The sequence below is a fragment of the Neolamprologus multifasciatus genome, chromosome 15 (assembly GCF_963576455.1).
Source record: "Neolamprologus multifasciatus chromosome 15, fNeoMul1.2, whole genome shotgun sequence".
Classification (NCBI taxonomy): domain Eukaryota; kingdom Metazoa; phylum Chordata; class Actinopteri; order Cichliformes; family Cichlidae; genus Neolamprologus; species Neolamprologus multifasciatus.
This window is the reverse complement of record NC_140453.1, coordinates 29007481-29032326: the sequence shown is the minus strand read 5'-3', so window position 1 is coordinate 29032326 and position 24846 is coordinate 29007481. Positions and strand designations below refer to the sequence as shown.

Genomic DNA, 24846 nt, shown 5'->3' with positions numbered 1-24846 from the left:
ACTGCTCTGTTTTAATAAGAGGACAACTGCAAGGACACGCTCGCTGAATATGTGTGTGCTTAGATTGTGCTTATTCACAGGAGCAGACTGAAGAAGCAGACAAACAAACAAAAAAAGGTAAATAAATCATTTGAATCCAGCTGTTTTTGTTAGAAGAAATATATTTCTTAAAAAGAACATTTTTTATACAAGTTGAGTTTTTCAAGCTAAATTAGGTTCAAAGCCAAAAAGAGCATGTGTTTGTGTTTATGTGAACCCCTCTACATATGCAGCAACGACTGCAGTGCAAACTCTGGTAACAGGAAACAACTTTTAGCCAAAACATCAGAAAAACTGATCCAAACAAGCTGAAAACTCAGCACTGCAGTCACTCAGCAATACACCCGCAATTTACAGCTGACCTAATTCTTCATTTTGAACCATGAACCATCAGTTCTCACACTCTTGTACATCACAGTAATTGTTCCTATTGCACATCTGGGTTGTTTTCTACAGAAAACGAGCTTATAAAATGTGAAATAACTGAGAGCGGCTGAAATGTGCATTGCTTCACTTGAAAGGCGTGTAGAAGAGCAGCAACATTTACCTCGTACTCCTGAGAGAAGTGCAGACCATCGTTGGCCTTGAGTCTCTCGATGTGGTCGGCCAGGTCACAGATAGCGATGGGAGGATGTTCCCTCATCCCTACGGAGACAGCGAGAGTGGTGAGCGGCGTCCATCACAGACACACATGCACAGAGACGTGTGCGCACGCAGAGTGCAGATGCATGTTGAAGGCTCAGTGTTAACTGGTCGCAGTGATATGAGGTGACAGTGAGAGTGCTGTGTGCTGAGCAGAGGGATGATGTCTGGCTGTGCAGCTCTTCAACAGCATGCTGTAACCACGCTGCAGATGAGCACCAACTAGCATGCTGATTGGTTAAAGAAATCCCATAAAGCAGTAGGTGAGTGGGAAGGTGGCTGGGGTGCAAAAATACAGCGTTTTTAACTGATGTGCTCAAATATATATGTATATATTTTAACTTAATGGTAGATGTGTTGCTTTATTAAATTAGATCTACATTTAGCGCTAATGAAACCCACTTGGTGTAAAGTAGCTGACATGGGCAGGTGATGAGAAGAGAAGGTGATGGTGATAAATGGGAGGTCTCTACTTCTAAAGGCTTCTATGTAAAACAGAAAAGGGAACCAGGCAGGATGAAAGGAAACATTAGTAAAACACAGGAGGATTGAAAACTAACTTGGAGTATTCGGGCAACTGAGGACACTGGAACCTGTGTGGGAAAGATGAGGCAAAACCAAAGCACAGGGGTCAGTTAGGACAAGAGGACACAAGGAACAGTGAGGAAGGAGCTGCCCTACTCAGCAAAGAGACACTGAACAACTTTCCCAGATGGCTAAATAACATTTAACATCAGTTTCACTGTAATCAATAAACTGACTGTGCTTCGTATCTGTTTGTTCTTTGCTTTCATTTGCAGTGGTCTGACTCAGCTGTTCATTTTGGGTTAAACTTGGACCAAACTGGGCTGTATTGGTCCAACATTGCTGTTATTAGCAGCTTTGGATGTTTGGTTCTTGGCACTCTTGTGTTTAACCACAGCTGCCAACAATAAAACGTCTCCCTTTCTTCATTTTCAAAATGAGGATTTCTTTAGGCAAGGAGCATTAAAGCCTCAAGAAGCTCATCATCGTACTCTTGACACTTAAAGGCCCTTACCCCTGTGTTTGAAGGTCCTTCATTCCCAGTGAAGTATACTTTACATATTTGCTAAAGAGATCTTAATGCAAACTACAATCTTTTAGACACACTTTCATCATCATCTCACAGACACATTGGTTTCGGTTGGGTACGATCAATGACTCTGTAAGAGCGTCATTGATCATACCGGCCTGAAATGTATTGTAGAACTCTGTGCAGTTGTCTCACTACTGTCCCAGAGCAGAAAAAACAGCTGAAACCAGAAGCATATGTACTAGGGATGCACCGATACCACTTTTTTGGAAACGAGTACGAGTACTTGCATTTCAGTACTCGCCGATACCGAGTACTTAATAAAAACATGATTTAAATTTGCAGGTAACAGCTTTAGTCCTATAATTTATCCTATAATAATCGGCGCCTGTGATTAAGCCCTTACATGCCGCTCAAACATAGACAGGTCTCAGACCGTGGTATCGGTCCTCGGTATCGGGGGACTTTTAACGAGTACGAGTACTTTAGAAAATGTGGTATCGAGGCCGATACCTGATACCGGTGTCGGTGCATCCCTAATATGTACCAATATATGTAAGATGCATTAAAAAAAACTTGCAGCCATAATATAAACCAGCACAGTATCTGTTTAGTGCTCTGGAACCTGTCTATGCACAGCAGCAGCCAACTTTTAGTCAACTTTTAGTCAACTTTTAGCTTTTTGTTTGTTTGTTTTCGTTTGATTTAAGTCATGATTGTATTAAAGTGGTTTTACTGTCCCTGTGCCAATACGAACTTGGTCTTTTCACTTTCATTAGAACAGCAGCTTCAGAACAGCTGCTCAGACTCTGGCCAAGATGATATAAAAGGATTTGGGTCCAATAACCAATCACAAGACCTCAGTGACTCACCTGAGTAATAACATAGTGAAGGTCTTTTTGTTTTTTGTCAGTGTTGTGAAATTATTGCAAACTTAATTCACAGCTTCAGTCTTTGCTGCATTATGAACAAAATCATTTGGGTAAAATGAATGTTTATTGAACCTGAAATTGCTCATTGTGATAATTTAAACAACATATGTCATATGTGCTGAATGATACCTGGAACAACAAAACAAAACCTTTATGTTTAGAAGCAGCATCACAAGCAAATCTGTCAACATTGAGGCTGACCTTGGTGCTGTGCACTGATTGGACTAAAGTCTAAGTTTGATTTTGTGCTAAAGCAAGAAATATGCAATAAATACACTCGACACGAGATCAAAGGTGTTGTTTTAGTTATTGATTTATGATTGCAGCAAATAGGAGAGCAGATCTACTTTATACAGTAAAAAGATTAAGATTATGTTGCTGAGAGAACTTTCATTTCCAACAGTGCTCGTTTTGAATAAAATAACTCCAAAATATTACAAAATGGTGCAAATATTAAGACTAAACATGTGTAACTACATGAGAGCACATTGATTAGGTGTGGCCTAACATCATTGGGCGTGGCCTAACAGTTGCAAAGACGTCAGGTTGGAACAGAAGCTTTGATCCAGCGCCTCTGCATCCTCATCTACTCCAATCTCATCCATACTGTAACCCATGGCTATTCAACTATGAAGTTAGTTGGGCCAGATTTTCAAACCGAGGAATTTATCTGGGCCAGATTTTTTTTTTTGAAGCCAGTAAGCAGCAGATCGTGATCAGTTTCAAACCCACACAACTGTATTGAAAAACAAGTAATTTTTTTTATTCCTTTCCCCTGTAAATCTGCTGACCTCACAAATGCACACCAAAAGGTCCATTTAAAAAAAAGGGAGCTATAACTGAACTATTTTTTGCACATTTGAAATAATAATAATAATAACAAAAAAACATTTTGATAATTCCCTTTCAAATTAAAATAAATATTTCGCTGACCACTCACTTTTCCTGCCATGGATGGAGCCCCATCCGTCACAAGTATACAGACACGCTTCATATCCAGACCATTTTCCTCAAAAAGAGCTGAAATCTTCTCAAACATTATTTCGCCAGCTGTGTGTCCCCCTAACGGTAGTAAGTGAACAATTTCCCATCCAAAAAACGGACATATATGCACAACTGTGCATTATCAGTTCTGTCTGTGATCTCCTGCTATAGACATCACATCAGTTTCCTTCAGGTCATCTAACAGCATTTCAAACTCGTCTGACGCCAGAACTTCAACTCTACGAATATTTGAACTGTCCTACAGGGGCACGTTTTTAATAGCAGATGTCACACTTACTTTAATTTTTTCGTCACTTATCACCGCATCCACCACGGCCAGCATGCAGTATTTCACTGTTTCAGAATCTGTGAAAGGCCTTTTCTTCTTCGCCAAGAAGCAAACATGAAGGGAAGATGCTGCAGCTCTCTTGGGCTGTACAGGACCCTCACCATGGTAGTACAACTCCGGTTGTAAGATTATTAAACTCGGTAAAATGAATAAGTATTTGTCAGTCCAGGCAGGGTTAAACCGACAGTTTTCATTGTCAATTTTGCGCTTTTGGAGTGAGAAAGACGTGCTGTTGTCGCATCATATATTACGATGATTGTTTAATATGTTTACATCACGGTGCATTGTGGGTTAAATATTGCTAGGCTACTAGGAATGTTGCATTCACAGTCTACACTACGCTGTAGGAATTTTTAATTTTTTTTTAAATTAATAAATTTTTTGCATTTTCTCTGTTTCTGCCAGGGCCACAGGCAGGACCACAGGCAGGGCCACAGGCAGGACCACAGGCAGGGCCACAGGCAGGGCCACTCGCAGGTTGCTTCCGGGCCGCATTTGGCCCACGGGCTGCCATTTGAATAGGCTTGCTGTAAGCAATAGCAGCGTGTAGCATAAAATAGAGGCAATCATTAGTAACATGTAACAATTTTATTAACTCGTCACTATATGTGAATTCTGTTTATGTGAATGCTTAATAGAAACACTAAAACTTGATGTTGTTCCAACAAGACTTTTATGGTGATGTGTTTGGTGCTGAAGAAGAGATTTTAGACTCGTGTTTCCTTATTCTGCTCTGCGCTTTCTTCGGTTGCCACAGATGTCCCAGAATGAGCCTCGGTGGGAAGTTACAACGAGTTTGGCCGCCATTATCTCAGAAGGGAGCAAATTAAAAAACAGCAGAAGCAGTGAGTACCAGCTCATGTCTGAGTGCGCCTTCAGCCCTGATTGTTTCACAAGCAGGCAAAATAATTAGCTCAAGCTGAAGTAATAACATGCTCAGAGTTCGAGATCATGACCAGACCGAACATAAGCACACAAAGCGTTGTTGGTCTTTTGTGTTCGTGTGTTCCTGTGTTAATGGTTTCCCTTCATTTATAAAACGATTATAACAAGTTTTAAATCTTTGGCTTCTGCAGAGTCAGTTTGTGTTTCCTTGTGTTTTGCATTCGTTCATGTTTAGTTACTACATTATCATCTCTTGTGTATCATGTTTGTTTGTGTATTCTTTGAAGCTTTGAGATGTTTCTGTTTCCTGTTTGGTTTCATTGTAACTTTTTGTTTATTTCTTTAAAATTGTGAACTTTTTGCACCCTTGTGTATCTCTTGTTGTGTTTGTAGCTAGTGTTTAGTGACTGTTCTGTTATTTGAGTTTAGTTTCCTCACAGTTGTTCAGCACAGCTTGTGTGTCGCGGTCATCCACCGAGTTAGCTCCTGTTTTACTTCAGTTAGCTCCTGTTTTACTTCAGTTTGCTCCTGTTTTACTTCAGTTAGCTCCTGTTTTACTTCAGTTTGCTCCTGTTTTACTTCAGTTTGCTCCTGTTTTACTTCAGTTTGCTCCTGTGTCTTGTGTTTATTTGTACTTTGATCGTCTGCACCTCTGTCCCAACTGTCTCCCATCCCTTAATCACTCCATGTGTATATACATTATAGTTCTGTCTTTGCCTCAGTCTGTGATCTCGTCAGCTTGTTTGGATTCTATTGTCTTTAAACTCTGCGTCAGCGTCATTGAGTGGCCTTCTGTTAAATCAGTCCTCCTACATCGTCTGCAGTTGGCTTCTTTAACCTGCTTTAGCTCCTGTCTCTTCTGTTCCTGTTTTAGAAAGCCTACTTTCTTCTGATTGGTTAACTAATTGAAAACTACTGAGGGACAACACCCAGCGACTCTGGATCAAATCGTCCATTAATTCCACTGCAATTCATTTAGAAGGTGCACACGAGGCTTCCTGCCCTGCTAGACAGACATAAATGGAAATGACAAATATTTAAACGGGAAAAACCTCCAGAGAAAAAACAATGATTATACAGCACGAGTTTGGACACCAACCCAAAAACTGCAGATTATCTCTGTGGCTACGTTTGTTTTATTGATTTAGTTCAGCTGATGGCCTCGCCTGTAGAGTGATATGAGGAAGTCCATGATGGAAGTAGAAAATAAAATGAAAAAGCTGTGAAGTTTTTGATACACAAGGAATTTTAAATAAATTTATATCATTACTTGTTTGAAAATCCTGTTATATACACATTATATTAAAGAGGGAAATGAAGATTTGAGCCTCTTCATAATTTAATCCTGTTACCTGATATGAACCTGGAAAGTCTACAAAAGTAAAATGACCCAGTTCACCCGAACTGACAACTGAAAGTTGTGGAGCGTTTCCATTTTATTGAAAATAAAGATCACAGTTTGACTTCATTACCATGATATCATCTGTCATTCTTTCCAGTGTTTTGTTATGAGTAACGTCGAGGCCACCCAGCGTGCAGAGGTTGTCGAGTGAGCTGATGAATTTACGCTCGAGTAAACAACATCTGCCAAAATCCCTCCTACTGCTGCCACCACAGGTAAATGCCACCCATCTCCAGAGAGAAGAACGTGGACGAAAACAACAATGACACACTTTATGCTTAAAACTTCCCACTGAAAGACAGGTGGGAGAAAAGGATAAGAGACGATGCTGGGAGGCGGAGAACAGATGAAAAACAAAACTAAAAACCAGTTAAACAGATGGGAGAATGGACGAGGACACAAAGAGACGATAAAACGAAAAACAGAGCTACAGTACGCATGCAGACTAAAAATATAAAAACTATTTGTTTATAAGTAATTCTTATGGGAATAACGGGTTACTAAGTTACTGGGACAAAGTCCTCGCCAGGAGGTCGGGGTGACTGGACAGCTCAACGATCACTGGATGTGAAGACATTCGATTTCTCTTTTGAACATCTGAGTAGAAATATCTCACACTCCAATTGTTTTCACGGTAAATTTAGTCTTTGATTGCACAATGAAAGAAAATCTAAGGTTTCATGCATCAGGCCAGAACTTCAGCATCATTCTTATTGAACACAAACGAAGCCAACGAAAAGCTTTCTTAAGATTTTGTACTTCATTCAGGTCGAGGTCTGGACTAATGCAGAGCGACACCTTGATCATTTTCTTTCCTCCTCACAGATTTGCTGGTGCTCTTGTTATTATTCCCTTTCTTCTGTGGGCCGTTTTCCTCCAAGGCTTCCTGTAGCTGTTGGACAGACGCTCTCGAATTAGACAGAAGAGATCACGTCTGACAAAATGACACAAGGTGTCACAGCTCATGCTGCCATGTTTACAGAGAAGAGGTGTGAATAAGGCCACACTTGTCAAAGTGATGTTAACTTTCCTTTGCAAATTAGTAAATCTAAACATAGTTTTAGCTGAATATTTGTGACATTATGTTCTAAGTCAAAACCATTGTATAAGTTTTGTTGTTCAAATTTAGATGATGAGGAAATGATTAAGATGTAAACCTAAGGGGGTGGGGCTAAATAAGTATATACTTCTGCTTACTTTTCAAACAACTGTGTGGAATAATATTATAAAATGTTGGAGACTGTATATGTTTGAAATAAAAATGAACTTTAACATTTAATGTGAAGCAGAAGATGAAGCATTTGCATGTTTTGCAGATTGCACAGTTTGACCTTGTGGTGAAACTGAGACTTGCACATCTGGGAAAACTGGTGACTATTTTGAATGTTTCTCCATTTGACAATAATCTTTCTAACTGCAGAATGACTTTAAATCATTTGGACATGGTTTTATATCCATTTCCAGATTGATGGGCAACAACAATATTTCCCTGAAATCACTGCTGATGTCTTTTATTCTGTCATCTTTGTGTCAACACACACCTGAATGCTCCAGAACAGAAAACTGTCAGAACCTCTGCTTTTATACACTTGCTGATCAAGTGCAGTTAATTAGTAGAACCTGGCTGCCACTTGAACCTCTTTCCATGGACACTGTAAATATATATTTTATTCATACACTGCTTCTGCATTTGTCTCTGACGAATTAGTAATGATGTGTTTAAACTATCACATGTTAACACTGCCAGTGAAAAGCTGGAGAACACCTCCATGTTTCCAGTTTTACTGCAATTCAAGTTGTTCAAGTCCAATGAATTGAAACGGTACAAAAGGTAAGAGATGAGAGGTTAAAAGGTTACAGCAAAATGAAAAATAGTGTGTATTTCACAATCATACAAAAGTCCTTTTTTCGGGGAACACAAAACAGGTGAAAGATTTAAAGCTTTCTGCAGTAACGGTGGTGTTACTGATCTGTGCAGGTGTTGTGGATTAAAATAAAAGCAGTGTGCCACACATTTATGGGAACAACTTTGATTTCTGTGTAGAAAGAACGACACAAGAGTTCAGCTGTTATCAGCCGAAGGAGGCGACTGTGATGAGTCAAAGCGGAGAATACATTTTGGTCTATGTGGTGAGAATGAGGCACGGCGGCAGCTCAGATCAACATTCAGAGACATTTTATTTACACTTCTCACCACAACAACACCACACACACCTGAGTCGCCGTGTTTTAACTCGGCGGGCGTGATTACGGATGGCGTGCAGGTGCGTCCGCCCTCCCTGCACGGCACCGCAGACCACGCCCACCACAGTCTATAAATAGATTCCAAGATTTCTTGCTTCCAATTGTTTATTTGTGCTATACTTTCATTTCAAAGTGCAATGAGACAATAAACGGCATAATTTTCAATAAAAACAGGAAAAAGTGGGGTTTTCTAAAACTTTTGACCAGCAGTGTACGCATCTAACTTCAGATCCTGGTACAGACCAGGTGATTTTGTCTTATTATGTCCCGATGCACACAACCTCAGAGTGTTTACATGCTTTTTCACATGAAAATTATGGATGGAAATGAGACATTATTGTCAGAAACAAACATCAGACTAAGCCAACTGTACACTGTTTAATTATAGACGGACTTCCTGCCTCCAAAAACATGCATTAGGAGACATGGCTGCCCCAGAAACAATCTGCCACCCAGGCTTTAACAGCACGATAGTGAAGTTAACAAAATGCACAAGTATGATGTCGCACACACACTTTGTTTTATCGCCACGTTTTCAAAGTAACAGAGTAAGGGGATAGGAGTGAATGAAATCTGTGACAAACATGAGTGGAGTCAGTGTTTCAGCTTTGCATCAATAATTCGATGTTTAAATTCATGCTAATATATGGCCCTCCTGACAGTGTGTGTGGTGATGGCGCCTTTTTAATTAAACTATGTGATAAACAAAATGGTTACATTAACGACTGTCCAAGAAATGGGATTTATTTGTTACTTTGCATTCAGTGTCTGAGCAAGGCATTCTTAAAATTTCACCCCCAACCAGCCTGAGCCTGATTCTGCCCGAAGTTTCTTCCTGTTAAAAGAGACGTTTCCCTCCCACTGTCGCTAAGTGCTCTCAGAGGGGGTCGTCTGGTTGTTGGGGTTATTTTGTAACATTGTAGCGTCTTTACCTGAAATATGAAGCGCCTTAAGACAACTGTTGTTGTGATTTGGTTCTATGTAACTAAAACTTAACTGATGAAATTAAATTAAACTAAAAAAAAATCTATAAAATCACGTTGCTAAACTTGCTAACTTAAGACTCCGCCCTCTCATGAAAACATCACTTCTGATGTGAAAAGAACAACAACATGGAGACAAAGTGCTAAACTGGAGGTTTCAAAATATGAATGAAGATATTTTCTAAAGCTGTTGTTTCATTTTCTTGCACCGACACTAAAACACAAGTTTTAAAACCGTCTCATCCAAAAACGACCGAGGTGACACGGATACTTGAGAAACTGAATCTGACAGTTGTCACCTGTCACCTCAAAAACAGGACTCTTCATTATATTTCTGGGTGTCAATGGATTCAGTAACACAATCCTTCAGTGATCATTTCTCAGCACCTTTAGAAACACAAACTGGATGCAACAGTAAAAGTCTGTTTGTGGGGCTGAATGTTTGCATGTGTGTTTGTGTGTGTCCCTGCCTTGTGTCTGATAGTTGAGTCTCCTCATCTCCACAGGATCTGACGAGTGGGCCAGCAGCGAGTCCTTCACTCCTGCCATGTGCTCATCCTTGGCTGGAGACGTTCGTTTCCTGGAGAAAAAGCAAAACCAATTTAATGTTACATGATGTACCAACAGGCCAAATGGGTATTGACGACTCCAAATGAACAAATTTCTAAACTTTATTTTCTGGAAAATACTGGGAAAAATAATCTGCAACAAGCTATTGTGCAAAAAACTATAAGGATAACACGTAATTCGAGTATACTTTATAGATGATGGAAACTTTGGCTGCAAGCAGTGTCTTCCTATTGAACTGGTTTGCTCTGACTTTTCAATTAATTTTAATGTATTTGTTTTAAATTTTATTTTATGGCCCAAGAAAAGCATCTACTAAACAATAAACACAGACTTAAAATCAGTAACAATATAATTCCTGAAACAGACCAGCAACCTAAGGTTGACTCAGTCACTGGACTGGATACGTGAATAAAATCTGTCGATGGGTAACAATGTGTCCAGTCTTGGTTCCTGATTCCAGGGTTGCACAGAATTTCAGCTAAAACCCACTCAAAGAAGACGCTCAAAGAAGACGCTGAAGGCGTCATACCATCAAAAGAACATTAAGAATTGATTAAAAAGTGAAAGGTGGCGAGCCAGAAAAATACATCCTGTTATATCTCAATTTGGTTGAAAGGGCGTCTTTTATTTCTCAGCACTTTACTAAGCTACCTGTTAAACTCTCTGAATTCCATAAACAGGTCCTTCTTTATTGGAAAATGTTATTTAAACATAATTTCACTCCACATAATAGCCCAATTTGGAACAATAGATATATACTGATGAACAGAAAATCTATTTTTATTCACGATTGGTTATCAAAAGGTGTTTGGGCAATTGCCCATTTTGTAGATGAGGAAGGACATGTTCTAGGACATCAAGATTTTTGCCAAAAGTTTAATATCCAATGTTCTAAAAGTAAATTTAATTTAATCGGGTTATAAAATCCATTCCATTGTCACTTAAAAATATAGTTGTAAATGATATAATATATTCTGACATCTCCCCCAAGTTAAGGCAGTTATATATAGATGGTATTTGATTTTGTGATGTTAAATGCAATAATAAGTTTCTAAGATCTTCATTAAGGAGTCTTTATTCTCCAAATTTACTTAGACATAATTACATATTAAAAGATTTCCAAAGGGAAGAAATTGAAAGAATAAGAACTGATTATATCACCTTCCCTATCCCTCCTAAAGGGAAAGTCTTAAAGTCCAATTTAAAATTTTGAATAAAATTTACCCGACAAATAGACTCCTGGGTGATAGATTCAAAATAGAAACTGGTAATTGTGTATTTTGTGAAACAGAAGAGGAGGATTTGGACCATCTATTCTTTTTGTGCAATTTTATACAAATATTTTGGTTGGATTTTCATACCTGGATTTATTCCAGTGGGATTCAAATTACCCCATTTACCTTAAATATGATAATGTGTGGAGTGTTTTTGAAAGAAAAGAAAGCTAATTATGGTGTTAATGTGTTATTAATCTTGTGCAAGCAATTTATACATAAATGTCGTTTTTTAAGACCAAACCAACACTAGCTTACTGGAAAAACGACTTAAATCTTTGACTTTAGTTAAAAAGAAAAAAGCTGCTTTTTTTGTTTCCTTTGTGGAAGATTTTGATTTAGTGAGTTAATAATCTGTTAAATTATGTGACCCCATCTTTATATTTTCTTTTTCCTATGTATGAAAGTTGCTAATATGTAAGGGATGTTTATTCTCTGAATGTGTAATATATGGTGCATTTTCTTTGTATGTTAATATTACTAATTTTTAAAAAAAATTCTCAGCACTTCGAAACTCCTTAGATGACCAGATGAGTCAAATCCAGACCCTTCTTACGATAAGATGACACAGTTTTCCAAACAAAATGAGTGAAATGTATCAGTTCAAATGTTAGTGGCTCATGTTGGTATTTATTTAACGGGGCTTTATCATTAGTGAAGTATCTGTCGTACTTGGGAACATTAAACGTGTAAGTATGACCTGATATTTACAGCATGCTACTGAACTGCAGTAGAAGCTTTCTCCATTTAACCATACTTTTCAAACACTGATTTAAGATCATCGACTGCCTGTTTCAAAGATTCTCAGACACACCTGATTTGCATAAAGTAGCCTCGACCCAAACTTTATGCAAATAAAGAGTGGGCAACTCAACACCCCCTCTCTGGAAATGTGGCGATACGAGACTGCGCGGCTGCTACACAGACAATGAGAAATGCAAATGACTCTCCTTTAAAACAGAAATATGACACTGAAATTCATCTGCTCAGCTCAAACAGCTACAGCCCCTTTAAATGAACGGTTAATTTGCATTTCTTAAATGTAATAACTACATTAGGGTTTAAGTGTTTCACCTTGAAACAGAATGTCCTTATATTTAAAACATCTGTTGATGAACGGATATTATATCTATTTTATACATTTTGAATTAGGGAAAGTAAATGGAGCCCATAAATCATCAATCAGCCCACACATACGTAACACATATATACACAGGTGTGTATTCAGCATGTTTTTGCAGGTAACACAAACAGGGGAGTGAAATGCGGTTGTGATGTCAGTTATTGCCTCCTGGTGATATCAGGATTCGATTTTTCCATGAAGGCTGCTTCTGCAGGTGTGTGAGGGGCTGAGAGGTGAAGAAAGCATGAAGGGAGGATTATTCTGGAGGGAAAGATCAGCCGGATTTGTGAACTCGACACTCGACACAGAGCTGAACAGCAGAAAACAGACGCACAAAGAGACAAACATGTAGTCTCGCACGCTGACACTGAAGACACACATGCTTAGAGGGGCTGTCAATTGAAGCCGATATGCCTGAAAGCCAAACAAAAAGAAGACAGCTCAGAGACACTGACGTGCAGGTGTGATGTGAACGTGTAACAGAAACAAGTATCTGTCACTTCAAATCATCACTGTCAGCAAATGTAGACATGACTGACCCACAGAGCACGTTTTACACAGCATGCACGATGTGCACGGGCAGGCAGGAGGGTGGAAACAGACAGGAACACTAACCTTTCTTGTTTGCTGCATCCACAGAAAGTAGGCAGACAGTTAACAAGGAGGAAGAAACAGAGAGGATTCATTTACAAGTCGTCAGAGGACCTGACAGAGTTCATTGTTTCACCTCACAAACTACTCCTTCATCTCATCTTTGACCGGATCTTATTTTCTAATGAAATCTGATGTAGTTCATGAACAAAGAGAGAGTGTTTTTAATATTTCTAATGATCTCCACAGAGCAACCTGGAACAAATTACTGTATAACCTGAGTGGAAGGCTGGTTTCACAGTGTGTGGAAAGTGATGAAGCAGCCGTCTCCCCTAAACATCAACCCACAGTGCTGAAAGGGCCAAACACCAAAGTTCTTCTAATGGTCATTGGAGACTGGCTCTAAAAGCCAGCCAGGAGTCACAGACTCCCGAGTTAAAGTGTCGAAGCTTACAGCAGAAATAAACATGTTTACAAAAACTGCTCTGGAGCTACTTCCCCTCTTCATAGCAGCCGTGTGGGGGACGAATTTGTGTTTTTTATTCTGTTAAAGCATAAAGTCTACATGAGGAGTTGGCTGCGTTTATTGACAGGTGGAAGGTGACGCAGCAGGGTGTAGCTGCTAGGCTTCGTCTCCGTCCATCTATCTGTAGTCGTTGTGCTGTTGGTGAGACAAATCCTGTCTTTTTCTTTTTTATTAGCCGATGGCTGTGAATTGCACCTGTATGGTTTATGAATGCAGCATGCTAACCTAGCCTCCTGGCTAAGCTAATAACAACATATGGGTCATAAACCCATGGCTATCCATTTCTATGGTTGGTATTAATTCCAACTTTTGCATCAGTTTTCCCCTCAACAAAATGTGTAAGTGAAACAATACGAAGCAGCCTCTTTATATTTCAGTTTAGCATGCATGAGTCGATATTGGTATACATAAGCTAACTGTGTTGAAAACTTTTCTTGTGACTAATTACTAGGGGTGCAACGATACTCGTATCGATATTGAACCGTTCGATACAGTGCTTTCGGTTCGGTACGCATATGTATCGAATACAAATTTTTTAATTTATTTTATCAACTTTCCTTCTGACGATGCTGTCTGTGTTGAGCGCTCAGTGGATCTGCGCTCGACAGTGCAGCCTAGGCGGAGTAGTCGAACGCAGATCCACTGAGCGCAGCGCAAGCTAGCAAGACAGAAGCTAAGCTCGTTGCAACATGTCAAATTGAACCTCCCCCACCCTCATTCAGATCTGGCGTTTGGAACTATTTTGGTTTTCATGTGACGTATGACCCTGAAGGTAAGCGCGTCATGGACAAAAGTAAAACAGTATGTCGGATGTGCCAGCAATGCTCAATTACATTGGTGGGAACTAGTGTGTTAGCGCAGTTAGCTCGTTAAGGTGTTGACCGTCCAGCCCCACGCACGGGGCGATCCGCGGTAGCTCGTTAACGGAGATTTACTGTGTTGTGGCGTTAACGTCATTTCAGATTAACGCTGACAGCACTAGTGGGAACACAACGAATATGACTGCACATTTACTCCGACATCATCCTCGTGCAAAGACAAGTGGAAGCAGACAAAAACAACAAGCACGCATGCTACAAACTTTAGCCGAGTCATTTAGACAGCCGTTAGCACATGATTCTCCTTATGGGGACCTGATATGTTTAATATGCTGCTGAGAATATAGCCCAGAAGAAGCGTATAGTAGAGCTTTTATTTTGGAAAGAGACATTTCTCTGTAATAAATTCTCTTTTCCAAGATGAGGGATTTCTCCATCAGATATTTATTTTTTATTACTTTGTTGTTTCAGCAACATTAAATTTAAAAACTGTACTTTTGAGTTAAAATATATATTTATAATTTTAATAAATGACAAATTAAAAAAGCATGAACATTTTTTTTTGTATCGAAAAAATATCAAACCGTGACACCAAAGTATCGAATCGAACCGTGAATTTTGTGTATCGTTGCACCCCTACTGGTTACCTAATTCAAGTTTCATGATTTTCAAACTAAATGGAATCACGTGAGGCTTACAGTAAAAACACACCCAACAATCTAAAATACCCTTAATTAGACGCACTTAAGGTCTTAGTAGCTCTAAGATATCCAAATATGTCAATATTAGTTAAAAATGTCACCAAGTCTTCACAATCTCAGGCAATATTTATATTTGTATTTATTTTTTACTTAACTAAAAAAAAGATCTTGGAAAAACAAAGGATTTTGTTTGACGTTGGAGCAAAAGGAAGAATGAGGAAAAAGACAAAACAAGTTGTGCCTCTGAGCGGCGCAGCAGCCATATGGAGGCCCTCGTCAGCCCAGTTAGTAACTCCAGATGTTTGACCCAAGAACAGGAAGCATGAGCCAACTGTCAGGCTTGAAGAGCAGGGCCGCGAGGTAGCTCGCAGCACCTCCCTCCCATATGCCACGGAGGACCTTTGCCTTCAGGCCAGCTCAAACAAGACAAATGTCTGTCTCTATTCTAGAAAATCTTCCACTCTGACCGTTTCCTGGCACTCGGTTCTAATAAAATCTTCTTGTCATCTGTTGTGCTGAAGAAAATGCTTCAGGTCTCTCTGTGGACTATGTGAAAATGATCACTCAGCTCGACGATATGAGAGGAACACAATGAGCGTGTACTGCCTCCAAGGTTCACCAAAAGTCTCACAACAGATGACAAAAAGGATCAACTGTATCCTGATGCTTCTGTTACTTAATTTCAGGGAATAAAAGTGTATTTTTTTTTACATCTGATAGTTTGACATGTAAACGTTTTTTTAAAATAAAGTTTATAAAATCTATATGAACAAACTGCTCTGCTAACTGAAATGACGAAGCGGGAACTAGAAAAAGTAATGTAGGTGTGAGTGTATTTTTGTTATTTTACCAAAACGCTACAGTGAGAGAATTCAGGAAAAACTCGTTTTTCTCCTCTGCTCACATTCAAAGTCTTGAACGATCTTCCTAAATGCTGCTCCCACAGATGTTGATCATCTTGTTAATAGCCGTACATCCTTACTGTGAATGACTCTGAACACTGTGGCTGCTCTGAAATCAGAAGTACGTGACACCATGGTCTCACTCTCAAATACTCACTTTAAAGCAGATTACTCATAAGATGGAGAGGAAAGGGTGTCTTTCTAATTTACTTCATTTATTTTGCTTTTTGACAGAGTTTAGAGTTAAAGCTGGATCAAGTGACCCTGAATTCACCCTTCACAGGCTTCCCATGATGCACTGAGCGTTTCTCCTTCTCTCTCCATTTGTTTATAAACCATTTAATTATGAGTTATTATTAATCTTTGGTCCTCTCTGCCTCCCCTCAGCTTCAACCAGCGCAGCAGATGGCCCCGCCCCTCCCTGAGCCTGGTCCTATCAGGGGTTTCTTCCTGTTAAGAGGAAGTTTCGTTCGTGGAGGGCCCCTAGCTGCTTACCCTAACCAGTCTCTGTGTTACTATAGGGTCTTTACGTTGCAATATTAAGCACCTTGAGGTGACTGTTGTTGTCACTTGGTGCTGTATAATCTTAAAAACCTCATATTCATATTATCCCAGCGAAGCACTTCACTCTCAGCCTGCAGGCTTATTTGGGAGACAGAGCTTCAGCTATCAGACTCCCTTCCTGTGGATCCAGGTCCCAGTTCAGGAGACAAACACCCTTTTTCACTTTTAAGTTCATACTTAAAATTTTCCTTTTTGATAATAAAGGAAAATTAGGGCTGAATCAGGTCATCTTGAACGATGTCTTAGATATGTCACTACAGGCCCGATGGAGGACTTCCCATCATGTATTGAGTATTTCTTTTCTACTGTATAGCACATCATTACATTTTGTCCTTTGTCTTCCATAGTTTGAGTTCTGTTGTTATCTCTGTGCGCTCGTTTTTCCCTGACACGTTCCATAAAGCTGCTGTTTCCTACGCCTGCTTCTGCTGCGATCATTTCTTCTTAAAAAGGAGTTCTTCCTTCCTACTATTGCAAATTAGGGGATGTACTAAAATCATATTCAGTCACTGATAGATGCACTACATTAATTTAATAATTTAGCATTTTTACAGCTTTTGTCTTTACTTGAATATTCATTGAAGTCAAAGCAGTAAAGGCCTTGTGAAGGAAAATGTTAACAGAAATTAAAATGTGCTTGTAAAAACAGTGTTTTCAGGATTTTTATGAGTCTGATGATGATCAACGATTAATGTTTTCTGCATCTGTTGGAGGCGTCACTCCAAAAATATCCAGCGTGTGTCCTCGCAGCGTCTGCTGTTGCGTCATACTCACCTTTTGAAGAGTAAAATAGCGATGACTATAATGATAATCAGAATGACTGCCAGCACCGGACCCATCACCCACAGCATCTCTGGGTCTTCTTGTGGTTGTCGGATAACCCCACTGATTTTCACCGTGAAGGGATCAGAGAAAGGGCTGGCTGCGAATGTCCTCTGCTGCAAACGAGAAGGATTCAGTCAGTTCACACACACACACTGTGTCTCAGTGAGGATCTCATTGGCACAACGCTTTCCCTAGCTGCTCAGCCTAACCATCAAAACGAGTGCCAAACCTCACCATAACCTAATCCTGACACTAAAACCACATTTTCAGCTTCAAAAATGTCTTCAAACTCAGCGGTCCCAACCCCTGGTCCACGGACTGGTACCGGTCCGTGAGTCGTTTGGTACTGGGCTGCGAGAGTTGAGGCTCGGTGTGAAATTTATGGTTTTCAGGGGTTTTAATCAGTTTTTATCATTATTTTTTTATCGTTTGAATAAATCTTCTTTTTTTGGTTCTGGTTTTATTTTGTTGTATTTGTGTCTGCGACACCTTAAAGGCCTGTCTGTGAAAATATTGTCGGACAAACCATAGCGCCAAAAAGGTTGGGGACCGCTGCAACAAGTGACTGTTGGTCCCAATGTTCTGTCCTCACAAAGATGTCTAAACATCATTTTATTCATTTTATTTCATGAAATAATTTTGCTCATTTTAAACATGTTTTGAGAAAAGTTGGTAGACGGGCAACAAAAGGCTGGAAAAGTAAGAGGTACTAAAAAGAAACAGCTGGAGGAATATTTTGGTAAACAGTGAGTAACATGAGTGGGCTTAAAAGGATCTTAGAAAGAGTTTCGAAGAAGTAAACATGGTGAAAAAATCCCTAAAAAACAAAAACAAAAACCTAAAACAACAGCTCATACTACAGGAGTCCGGTGTTGAATGAGCTTAAGTGCAGTCCAGACCTTTCTGGCGCGTCATGGACCGGAGCATCTACAGCCCTATATCAGACATCATTCCTCTTCCTGTTTTCTGTGTTTCACCGTGAATAAAATCTGGATTCATGAGGTTTGCAAATCATTGCATTTTGTTCTTGTTTCACACAGCTCCCCAAGTTTTGGGGATTTCAGGTGTTCACACCACAGCGTCCCTTTTCAATGCAACACATCTATCAAACAGTCCCACTGGCAGTTGTGCGATCTATTAGGAAGAAGATAAGGGGACAGTAAAAATCATTGTCTACTAATATTTTGCCCTTTAAGTTACAAAGAGTATTTTTTATTATGTTCAGGGGGAGAAGACAGCAGAAGGAAATGTTATTTTAAGCATCAGTTAGCTGTGACTACACAAAGATTAATGAGTCCAACGGTTAGAGGTAAACGACTGTGGAACTCACTTCATTATAATTTAAAGAATTGTATAAATTTACATTGTTTTAAAAAGTGTTACATGCTTAAAACGATAACTCAATATGAAGAATGTGAATGAAATTGGAGTTCATTGAAAAAGGATCCATTATAATTTTTTGTTTTATTTATTTTAATTTTAATTTTTCTCCTTGTTGCTATGTGGAGCGGTTATTCTGACTGTAAATTTGTTGTTTGGTTTGGGTTAGGACCGGAGATAAATGTTAATGTTAGTTTGTCCTGATTTTTGGTGCCCACTTGTAATATAAATTGGATTGTAGATAGGGGGCGGGGTTTAATAAGAATATTTTCTTCTTCCTGCTCCTTTTCACACATGGTTGTATTGTTTTTGATAGAAAGTGTGGTTGGTTTGTTTGAATTGTTGTACCAAGTGTGAAATAAATAAATAAATGAAATGAAATCTAGTTTTTACGATACAATATCAGGAGACAGTCTGGGTCAAGACAAAAACAACTTAGATAAAGATTAATTTTATTCTTAGATGTGAGCGTTTTACTGTTTTCTTATTTGTTGAAATTAAATGGAAATAAATTCTGGCTAGTTTATGTCTCTGTCTTGTATATTGGCAGTAGGCTGATATAGAGGTTTGTTCCCCGTGTGTGCAGTGACGTTTATTTCTATTCCAGTTCAGTTTCTATGACTAATATGACCCCATCACAATAAAACAACAACAGAAAACACAATCATCAATAATTAGAACACAAATAGGCATTTGTTGTCTCAATGAGGAAAACAATAACACTATACAAACTGTTTCCCAGTGTATGGCAAACATAACAATATGCTAATGGAAACTCAGTTTTGCACTCTTTTGGATAAGTTTCTGTTTATTTTTGCTGGTTCTTGTTAAAACTCTAAAATATCTTCGTGGTGCACAGAGGTCCTGAAAAAGTTCCTGAAAAAGCCCAAAGAAAATCCTGCATTTATTGCATCCACGTAACCTGCATGAAGCCTTTTTATTGCTTTTGTTGAAGCTTTATTTTGTGGTACAGTTCCCCATCGATCAGAGGAGTAATGTGAAACCAGTAACAGGATTATCCATCACATTACCAAAAAACTTCATGTAATTTAAATATTTTAATGGTGAAAACATTTTGATTCAATTCATCAATTTAAAGATTTTAAGCAACTGTAAAGCAGGTTTCCATGTGGGAGTGTAAATGAGGTTTAAACGATAACAGGTCTGTGCAGGTGAAGGCAACTGGTTATCTGGAACAGCTCGCAGCAGGTGGAGGGGATGGGGTTGGGGATAGAGGAGGACAGAGAGTGAGGTGTGAGACAGGCTGCTGTGTGGATGAGCTTGATGTAGGACCGTACTGCTTGTTGTCATGAGACCCACCCTGAGGCCAGGGGGGCGCGCAAGAAGCTCAGTGCAAGGATACGCATCAGCAACATCCTCTGAGGACACAATAATGCCAACAGCTTCACTACACCTTCAGATGGGGCGTGGAGACCTGAGGTCAGCCCTGAGTTCTCCCCTGCCATCACTAAAGGGCATGGACTTACACAGTCTCTCACTTACAGACATACAAATCTGTTGAAGCGTACATATTTCTTTATAGCTACATTTAGGGCTTTGATTTGTGTAATGGACTGATGTCGACCATCCGGACTCAGGCTGAACGAAGCATCGATTATGCCATCTGGCCATAGTCTCATATCATTGTCACCTACTTAAACAGGCCAGAGTAGGTGCGAGGGTCTGCTTCTCTCTCAGACTAATTGCATTTCAATATGCTGAAAGCTTTTAATGGACTTTTATCTAATGGTGCAAAAAACATGTTGCCTACCTTAGCTTTAAAAAGATACAACAAAAAAGGGTAAAAACTGAAACTCACTGTTCAGGCCTGTTCTGCCTGAGCACATCAAGCGTAATGTGACAAATCCCACTTTATCACTCGTTGAGATTCCAGTGCTCCAAAGCAGCCAGGTTTGAATGGCTTTCACCAATTTATTGAGTTCAAGGACTTTTAACTTCAAAAGATGACAGAGTGTGTATTCTAATGCTTTGTCAATTTAAACTATTTGCATCCATAGGATCAGTGTCATTGGCTGCAGTTGTCTTTAAATTTGATTCAGTGGTTTACATAAACAAGCGTCCGCCTCGTGGTTGACAAACAAAGCCAATGCAGAAATAACAGCTCCTGTAAAGGCCACTTGAGGCTGACTCCAGTGAGCTGATCCACATAGACTTTAATGTTAAAATGCACAGTCCTACAGTCGAGGTAAACAGTTTTCCAGTCAGGTACAAAAAATTATTGTGGTCTTCACAGTTAATCAAAACCTCCATAATGAATTATTTTTTATAACTAAGTTGAATCTTCTACATGTTTGTTTGTTTGTGACTCGTACAGTATGGTTGAAGCTTGGTAACAGCAAACGCAAGTGTTAGCTACCGTATTTTCCGCACTATAAGGCGCACTTAAAATAATTAATTTTCTCAAAAACCGACAGTGCGTCTTATGTATAAATTCTCAAAGCGATTTTATGTGGTACATGGCGCTCAAAAATCTGTCAAAAAATGTTTTCGTACGACTTTGGTGATCTATGAAGCCGCACCGCCCGATGGATTGTTGGAGCATTACGGCTGCCGTAGTCAGGAGCGTCGCGGAGTAATCTGGGTCCTAAACTCCGTCCACTTCAGGTCCCAAAGGCAAACGAACACTGCAGCATCACTGAGAGTTAAAAACTGTCTAAATTCTTTCATCTTTAATAAAATGATCAGCGTTAGTTAGCGGAAGTTAGCAGGAAGTTAGCTCGCTAGCTTCCAACTAAACATGATATAGCATGTTCTGACTGAGAGATTTGTGAATAAATTCAAACGTACAGCTCTGCTGTCACTTCCAACATAAATGAAGACAGAAAACTAAACAGCAGTGACGTTTGTAGGGTTACTGAAGTTGGGCTAGCTGGTAGATAATGATGTGCTACGTGATCGCTAGCTACACAGCTATGTTAGCATAAACACAGTGAAGCTGGAGGATGAACGCTAACTTTTTTCCACTCGATAAAAGTTAACGTGAAGGTTCGTGATGGTTAGAGACAAATGCAATCGCATGGCAGGATGCTGTAAACGGACCAAACTTCAGTCAGGAGAACAACTGAGATAATCCATCCACAATACGAGGTTAGTCATTAATATACTGCCAGAGAATTCAGCATTAATGAATCAATGGTACGGAAGAGGAGGAAGCAAGAAGAATGAGCTGAGTAAAGTTTGACTTATCTGACTGTTTTGTTTCACTTAATGCTTCTTATGGTCTGAAAAATATGGTAATCAGAAATACCAGGCAGTGATGTCATGTCAGCTACATCCATCTTTTGTATACAGTTTTTTCAATGGAAATGGGCCATTAGTCTATGGCAGTATGACTTCCATGTTAAACAGCAATGTTTCCCATGATTGCATCAGTATATTAGAGCCCCCCCTCTGTAAAAGCCCACATCATTAAACCCCCAGACGGCCAGGTTTTCATGCGGTGTTTCTGTAATTACAGTCTCTGTGGAGACCAATCATTTCTCAAGCAATGTCAGTCAAGTAAACAAAAACTCCTCCAGAGCCACCAAACACATTAAACAAGTATTTCACCAGCACAGCAGTAGTACTTCCCCAATTAGCTTTGACATGTAAAATTAGAGAAATTAATACCAAAAAACACCAAACCAAGAGATGTTTGTCATCCTAATGATCTCTGGTGTAAAGCAGTGCAAAAAAAAATCGCTTCATTACAAAATAATCAAATATTGCAGATGAAGTGAAATCAAAGAAAACACTTTTAGGTCTTCTCTAAGCTGCAGAGTTGGAGGCAGTCCGATATTGGCAATAGAATAAACATTAAAAGGGGTTACATGGATCAATTTGCAGGGAGTAATTCTCTTTAAGTAACTGTTCTGCTTGTCACTTTATGTTCTGTGAGACAAGTGTAGTAAGTTGCACTGTGTTGGTGAATGAGACTATAAATATTCCTGTAAGCCTGACGGGCTCCGGCTCAACAAGGCTGCAGCTCCGCTGGGCAAAAGCCGTAAACCCCACTGAAGTGTGCCGCTTGTTAAAAACAAAGCCACCCTCCACCAGCTTTGTTTCCTTAATGATTCATTAATTTCAGCACATTTTTTCACACTCATTTTCACTTTAGCATTCATGGTCGAGGTTGCGGTATCCAATCTGACAGCTACACATGAATTATACATGATCTTTGTCTATAACAGACTTTTTTTGTATTTGTCCTGCTGCAAAATGCAAAAAAATAAAATCCTTTAGACACAGAACGGCCTTGCAAACACATCAAACTCTAAAGTTTATTCTTTGTATTATAAACTTTAATTTCAAGGCAAGAAAGCTGATTATAATCATTCTTGTTAATCCAAACTTGTATTAATATAGAAACGCACGGGAATCTGATGGCCTGAAGATCTGAACACACAACAACAAGCTAACCAGAAATAAGTGGCAGTCACATGGCTTCAGTCACTGTGAAAGTAGAGATGTTTTTCTTACCCATATTTTCAGCATGCACGTGTAATGAGCTTCACTCTACAGAAGCGACCATGAACTTGTCTCTCTGTTTTTTAAAACCTCTTTTTTAATGAGAAAACAAAAGTCTTGACAATCCGATTTCTGTCTTTGTTTTTGGTGAGAACTTCCTGCACGAAGAAAAACTGAATTTAATCCTGTCATGACTGTTAACATACCTGATTTTGGCTCAGACGTGTTAATAAAGCTCTCTTTGAATTAAAAGGCCTTAAAATATAACCTCTTACTCAGGCCTTCATTTGTCACGGCTGAATTGGCACGACTTTAGTCAAGGTGCAAGTTGCTCTGCTCTGCTTTGGATAGGTGCCTTTGTTATTTGCATAATAATAATAATCACACACACACACACACACTGTTAGAAAGCTTAGTGAGTGATACTTCTTCTATTTCCTTTTCCCACTGTTTTCCGTAATGACTTCGACTGTACGTGTGTTGCTGTGTGTGAGTATTTGTCACCCACATTAGAAGCGTGCACCAGTTGGCAGCAGGCGTGCTCCAGGCTTATCCTCCCACAGCCGAACTGTCTCTGCTCCTTCGTCTGATGCACCGCTTTCATATCCCTTCTCCAAGAAGCACATGCTGCCAACCAAATGTCTCCTCCGTGTTTATAGTTTGGTGCTGTTAGTGTCTTTTGGGACAAGTCTACTTTTTGCCATTTCGTCCGTCCCAAACAACTAAAGTAATCTACCAATCAGGTGGGTCTCCAACTGGGATTTAGATTTGTTATTATAACAGTGCAGCTGTCGCTTGTTTATTGAAAGTTTCTCATGCACTGCAAACACTAAGTGTCAATGCTGAATGTGACACGCAGTCATTTATAAAGATGTTTGGTGTTAGAAGTTTAATTTTCCTTTTTTGGTTTTGCATTGCACCTGATAGTTTGGTTTCTCTCTTCCTTTCTTCCAGCTTCTGGTGCAGCGTTGATAGAAATTAAGACTTGGAACAGTTATAAATGGATTAAGTCGTGGAGGGAGTGGAGCTGATTAAACGTTTCTTTAATCTACGAGAGGAGGCTGTTTATCAGTAAGCAAATTTTTAAAAGTGGTGCCATGGAGTCGGTTCTGTGAACGTCTCCCTGTTTCTGCAAATGTCAGACATTCAGTATGCATATATGCATGCTGGCTGATGTCATGCCCATTTCACACCATTATACTTGACAGCTGTGGGTAGGAATATATTTATTTACCCATCAAGTACATACGCAGGATGTTTATGTTGGCTGGTCACCTGTTAGTTATTGCATACAGCCTTAATGAAAACTCATACATAATTAATATCTTCTGCCTTGAGGAACAGTTTCTCTGTGCTTCCGTCCCACTGCGATCAAATCTCTTGGCCAAGGCAGCAGCACAAACTCACAGCTTGATTCTCTAAAGCAGAAAAAAGGCCAGAAATGTATAAATAATCTTTTTACATGCTGATAAAGGGAGTGTTAATTCTCCAGGTCATAATTCACTTCTGTGTGTATTTCAGGAGGATGGATTTGAAACATAACCTGAGTTATTCTGATGGTTTTCCAGTTCACTTTCTACCTGAGCGATCT

General features: G+C 39.4%; 1 protein-coding gene across 5 annotated transcripts in view; it reads right to left on the bottom strand.

Moving 5' to 3' along the window:
- The window catches only part of ptprfa (protein tyrosine phosphatase receptor type Fa), a 381399-nt gene that overhangs the window by 35381 nt on the left and 321172 nt on the right, over window positions 1-24846 (bottom strand). For 2 of the 5 annotated variants that reach the window (XM_085133098.1, XM_085133100.1), the window contains 5 exons: window positions 17358-17521; window positions 13097-13108; window positions 9985-10094; window positions 1242-1274; window positions 587-684 (listed from right to left, as the gene is read on the bottom strand). In XM_085133098.1, the coding sequence (XP_084989224.1) occupies window positions 587-684; window positions 1242-1274; window positions 9985-10094; window positions 13097-13108; window positions 17358-17521 (417 nt within the window). The remainder of the gene's footprint in view (window positions 1-586; window positions 685-1241; window positions 1275-9984; window positions 10095-13096; window positions 13109-17357; window positions 17522-24846) is intronic. The other 3 variants (XM_085133099.1, XM_085133102.1, XM_085133101.1) reach the window with 2 other exon arrangements.